Here is a 5,559-nt window from a genome sequence, read left to right as displayed (position 1 = left end):
AATGTTTCTGGAAGTTTGTTCCAGATTAGTGGAAAGTAATATAAATTCTGCTTCTCCATGTTAGGTTCTGATTTTGGGGATGCAAAGTAGACTAGAACCAAAAGTCCTGAGGTTTATATGACAAAATGTCTTTAATGTATTTTGATGCTAAGCCATTCAGTAATTAGTAAAATAATTTTGAGGCATATTCTCCAACCTGTAGGCAGCAAGCGTAGGACTTTAGAGTTGGGGTGATGTGCTCTATTTTCCTGGCTCTAGTGAGAAAAGGAGCCGCCGCATTCTGGATCAGCTGCTGCCGTCTGATTGATTTTTCAGGCAGATCTGTGAGGACGCTGCTGCAGCAATCAATTCGACTAAAGATAAACACATGGGTGGCTTTCTCAAGATCTTGCAGGGGTAGTTGTCCTTTAATCCTGGAAATCAAAATTCTACTAGTCACACTTATTGGAATGAAGTGAGGATTTTATTACAAACCAGCCAATTTTACAGACAAGATTTCTAGAGGAAATTAAAGACAAATAGTTTTCCAAAAAGCAAAAAACACAGTTTGTCTTTATCGGAGTGCAGGCTTTCACATTTATGGCTTCTTTACTTTAAACATACAGCCGTGCTCAGCAGTTTTATTCTGCATGCACCTTATTTCCATATTTGGCAAATTGCAGCCAGCTGCCTGCAAGCACTTAAGCGTCCATACCTCTCCTTCTGGGCCACTCAAGATCAGGAGACAAAATATATTAGACACTACGCTAGTGTCTAATATGTGATGAAAATATTTGCATGTCTCATCTATTAATTGGTACAGCAAATATTTTCTGCAACACAAATCGTAATTGTGTAGTAGGGCCTCAAACACAAAAATAGATGCTGCTATATTATTAAACCTCCAACAGAAACTGAAAGACAAATATTTACAATTAAATATTTATGCTATTACTTTCTAAGTGTAAAACCTTTTACACAGTAAAATTAAGGGTTTTTACCTAAAGCGCTCTGACGGTGCATCCCTTCAGAGTCAGCATGAACATGCTGATGTACTCTTTGAAATGATGTGCAAACTCTACCGAGCTCGCTGTACCAAAACCTCCTTTAAATTTTCACAATAAGAGCCTTTAAATGCACAGTTTTTTTTTTTAAACAATACGCTGCACTCTGCTCATAAACAGCAGCCTCAATCCTGGATTAATCTGTTGCCAACTCATGATTTCCTAATATATTTGCTTTTTTTAGTAAATGGAATGTAAATGATCCAACTCTGTAAATTCCCACCTATAAAATAAGCAAGAAAATACACGGTGGGTGTGTCACAATCATCGTACAAAAGACAGAAATGAGGCAGCTATAATTACCCATTTGATTTCCAGTAACAGTTCAACTCCTCACATCAAAACTTCACCTTCTTACAGACATTACATGTGGTCATGTTGTCTTACAAAGAAATTACTGTCACCATCTTAAAATATGCAGATTTTTAATTCTGGAGGTAATTTTTTCTAGATTCATTTATTTACCGTTTCTATACATATCACATCTGAAAAATATATGGTTACAGTCAGGCCTATTCTAAAGATAAACCAGAATGCAACACACAAGATAGTCTATATTTTTCAGTAAAATAGCCACAATGCAACATGCATAAACTGAAATAAGACTTAAAAAATACTTTAACTTCTACTAAAAATATCAACTTTGTCTGATAACCTTAGTATGTGATTTTTATTTTTTTTTAGATATTTTCAACGAATAAAAACAAACAAAAAAAAAAGTAGAAATTACACATTTTTATCTTGTATTACCTCTATTTACAACCCTGTATAGGGAAAGAATGTGACATTTAAAATGTAATGTTGGCAGAATGAAAAAAGCTCTGGAGCGGCAGAACAACCAAGTCAAAACATGGGTGACACAACAATACACAGTAGAGAGAATGAAGTAAAAATGTTTATCACAACTGAGAACAGAAAAGGAGCCCATAAAAAGCAACAGATAGAAATATGACTGATCACCAGTCCGTTAAAGCAGCAACATGTAGGTTTGTGTCTCTATTCATGTCGTCAATACAGCAAACCTTCACAATAAGGAGCTGTCCAGGTCTAAAGTGCCCTGAACTTGGAATAGGATGAATTTACTTTAAACTACAAACAGTAGCCTTTCTGTTCATACGGAAAAAAAAAATCAAAAGTTTGATTGCTAAGCGAAATGTGTGTCCATGTTTCAGGCTGTAATTTACCCCCAGCATCATTCAATACAGAAGGCAATATAATTGTGCTGGTGAGAATGTCATGGAAAATGTTAAAACTACTACAAGTGATACTAATAATAACTTTGATGCTGAAGTTAAACTGGATTCTGAGATTAATTGTCCCATCAAATGGGACAATAAGCACATATTCTATGTGCATGTCATAGAATATAAAATTTTCATTCTCCTTAAATTTCTATTGAGGTTGCCACAATCTAATTAGAATAGGGTTAAAGTGCTAAGTAGTTTTTGTATTCTTTAATCCTTTAATGTGAGCAAATCAAAATAAGATCTTGATCTTAAAAGTAAAAAAAAAAAATATTTTATGATATTGACCACCATTGTTGACCATCGTCATAATCATTATTTGCAGACCTCGGTAACATTTGTGTGTTTCTGGAGAACATCTTGAGAAAGTACTTCACAGGAAACACTAAGCACAGCTGGTTTCTCCCCTGAATGGAGCTTCATGTGACTTTCAAGGTGACACTTGTGTTTAAATCTGTTTTTACAGACATCACAACCATATGGCCTCTCCTCAGAGTGCAGCCTCATGTGTCGCTCCATCTGTATCTCCTTTACAAAACATTTGCCACACTCACTACAGCTAAATTGTGCGGTGTGAACAGCCATGTGTGTTTTCAGACCCCCAGAATGTGAAAATCCCTTACTACAAACACCACAGGTAAAAGGTTTTTCCCCCGTGTGAACGCGCATGTGACTCTTTAGACTCTCTTTTAGTGAAAATCCTTTACTGCAGACATCGCAAGTAAACGGTTTCTCACCTGTGTGAACACGCATGTGAGTCTTTAGGCTCTCTTTTAGTGAAAATCCTTGACTGCAGATGCTACAAATAAATGGTTTTTCACCTGTGTGAACACGCATGTGAGTTTTTAGGCTTTCCTTTTGTGAAAATCCCTTACTGCAAACACTACAAACAAAAGGTTTCTCTCTTGTGTGAACATGCATGTGACTCTTTAGACTTTGCTGTCGTGAAAACCCTTTTCTACAAAGAGAACAAACGAATGGTTTCTCTCCTGTGTGAACACGCAAATGGCTTTTTAGACTTTCTTTTTGTGAAAACCCTTTACTGCAAATATTACAAACGAATGGTTTCTCCGTGGTGTGGATCCACATGTGATTTTTAAGACTTTCCTTTACCCTAAATCTTGTACCACAGACATCACAGGGAAAGGGTTTTTCTCCTGAATGGACCTTCATGTGAGTAGTAAGAAACTTCTTTGCATGAAATTTTTTGCCACAATGGTCACAGGTGAACGGTCTCTCTCCAGTGTGACGTCTCATGTGTGTCTGAAGAGAACTCTTCTCTCTGAATCCTTTACTACAAATATCGCAGTTATGTTCTCTATTTGCAGTGTGTGTCATCACGTGCAATTTAACGTGAGACTTGCGTTTGAACCTTTTGCCGCAAACATTGCAATCAAATGGCCTCTCTCCTGCATCAACTCCCACTTTAGCTGAGCTTGTGGAACATAATTTGGATCTTTTACCATTTTTGTGAACTTTCATTTTACTTTGTTGAGAAGAACACACCGGATCAGGGTTTCTGTCCGGTTCTGATATTCCACAGTCCTGTGTATTAGTTTGTGTCATGTGGTCAGCCAAACTGCTGATTGGTGTCTCTGTCTTTCTATGGTCATCAGTTTTGATCACCTGTACCTCTGATAACTGAGGTTTATCTTCATTTTCTTTCTTCACAGTAAGCTGCTCTGCCTCCTGACTGATCCACAGTTCCTCCTCCTCTTCCTTTATGTGGGGATCTGGGTCCTGCTGATCCAAACTAGGGATCCAGTCATGGGGGACCACTTTAATTTCGAACATCTGATGAACTTGGAACAACAAAACACACAGGGGAATTATTGACACACGTTATTTAAGGATTACAAAATTAACATTAAAAAATTAAAGCCATTCTCTATCATTTTTCAAATCTAAGAAAAAAATAATCTGTTCAATATGATAATGGCAAGCATGTTTAAAAATATTTTGTTTCAATTATATTTATCAATTTTAAATTTCAGCAGATGACATACATAATAGGCATTAGGAATGATCCCCGTTGCATTTGGTGAAGATCTGTTGCAAAACTACGTCCACACCACAGTACGTTTTGTTAAGATGGTTCAATGCAAGCGAGCCTGTCTCAGAATGTTGTGATTAACTGAATAAATATGCTTTTAAAAGAACCAGAAACAGGCTGCATAATGTGATTACCATTTTTTCTACTTTTATGGTTTCTGTAATTATTTTATGCCTTTTCCTGAAACTAGATTAGGTCATATTTTTGGTAAAAAAAATAAATAAAGAGGGAGAAAAAGTGGTACAATTGCTACTTATTAATGACAGTTGGGTAGATTTCCAGATGAAGGAAATCTCACCAGAATCTAGGGATAGATTAAAAAGTCATGTTAAAGAAATACAGGTCAGGACCCAGGGAACTTTTAGAATCCAAAGATATAATGGCAGTCTTTTTGTAACTTCCCGTAAGAGTTTACTCCAATCCAGATATACAAATGTGTGTCACTTACTGAGATCTTTGCCATCTTGTGTCTCCTGCCCCAGTTCTGATGTGGATGCTGCAGGCATGGAGGGCTCCAAGCCGAACCCTCCAGGTTCATCTGCTTCAACCTTCATCATCTCAGTCATCCTCGCTCCTCTCTGGACTCCCCTTTTCCTTCTCACAGTCCTTGTTTACAACCTTCACATGTTCTAGAAGATCAAGGTTTCAGTCACATGCGCTATTCATTAACTGTTTTAATGCTCTCTAAAACTGGAGTAAGACACAAAAAAACCCCACATCTGATCAAATAAAGTGAATTAACAAATGTAAACACTAGCAAAGCTGAAGCGATGCTGCAGAGCAGAGAGTCTGATACCTTGGTCAGAAGTTCTGGATCCACTCTGTAACTTCCCCCAGTCTCTGTCCTCAGCTGGACAACAAGGCTTCCCCACAATGTCACAAACTCCGAGTGTAGGTTTGCCTTCTGGCGTCAAACCATTCACATTTGAATGCTTCGACCTCTAAAACACTTATTTAAGTCTCTGTTGTTAACTGCTTTAGCTCCACTGTGGCTAACAGTCAATTTTGCTAATAGAAAACAATGACGTTATTTACCGTAAGCTTTGGACAAATATAACCAGAAGGGATCGATGCTAACATACTTCTTGACAGTCGTGCTGTCAAGAAGAGACTCAGACACTCATTACGCCAGTTTTTTACACAAAATTTCCGACGTTTTTCTCTCAAAACAAAACCATTTAAGCTAACATTGCTACATCCGCGTAACTTCCTCATAGAT

The 5,559-nt window shown here is 37.3% G+C and overlaps 1 protein-coding gene and 1 long non-coding RNA gene across 9 annotated transcripts in view; one reads left to right on the top strand and one right to left on the bottom strand.

The window, feature by feature from the left end:
* Nucleotides 1-5,559, top strand: part of LOC145549073 (uncharacterized) — a 138,820-nt gene that overhangs the window by 38,392 nt on the left and 94,869 nt on the right. The window lies entirely within an intron of this gene.
* Nucleotides 1,926-5,552, bottom strand: LOC103481789 (uncharacterized). Its single transcript, XM_008437550.3, has 3 exons — nucleotides 5,137-5,552; nucleotides 4,789-4,969; nucleotides 1,926-4,089 (listed from the first exon to the last, which is right to left on the bottom strand). Exons 2-3 carry the CDS (start codon nucleotides 4,904-4,906, stop codon nucleotides 2,603-2,605), a joined length of 1,605 nt encoding a protein of 534 aa, XP_008435772.1. The 5' UTR covers nucleotides 4,907-4,969; nucleotides 5,137-5,552; the 3' UTR covers nucleotides 1,926-2,602.

The sequence above is a fragment of the Poecilia reticulata genome, chromosome 19 (genome assembly GCF_904066995.2).
Source record: "Poecilia reticulata chromosome 19, P_reticulata-male-v2, whole genome shotgun sequence".
NCBI classification, from domain to species: domain Eukaryota; kingdom Metazoa; phylum Chordata; class Actinopteri; order Cyprinodontiformes; family Poeciliidae; genus Poecilia; species Poecilia reticulata.
Note: the sequence above shows the minus strand (reverse complement) of the source record. Positions and strands in the feature narration are given on the sequence as shown.

Bases quoted from the DNA above. Each gene is read 5' to 3' on its own strand.
- LOC103481789 (XM_008437550.3), bottom strand. From the start codon at position 4,906: ATGACTGAGATGATGAAGGTTGAAGCAGATGAACCTGGAGGGTTCGGC. The intron at 4,090-4,788 runs GTAAGTGACACA...TGTTGTTCCAAG, and splicing joins ACAAGATGGCAAAGATCTCA to TTCATCAGATGTTCGAAATT.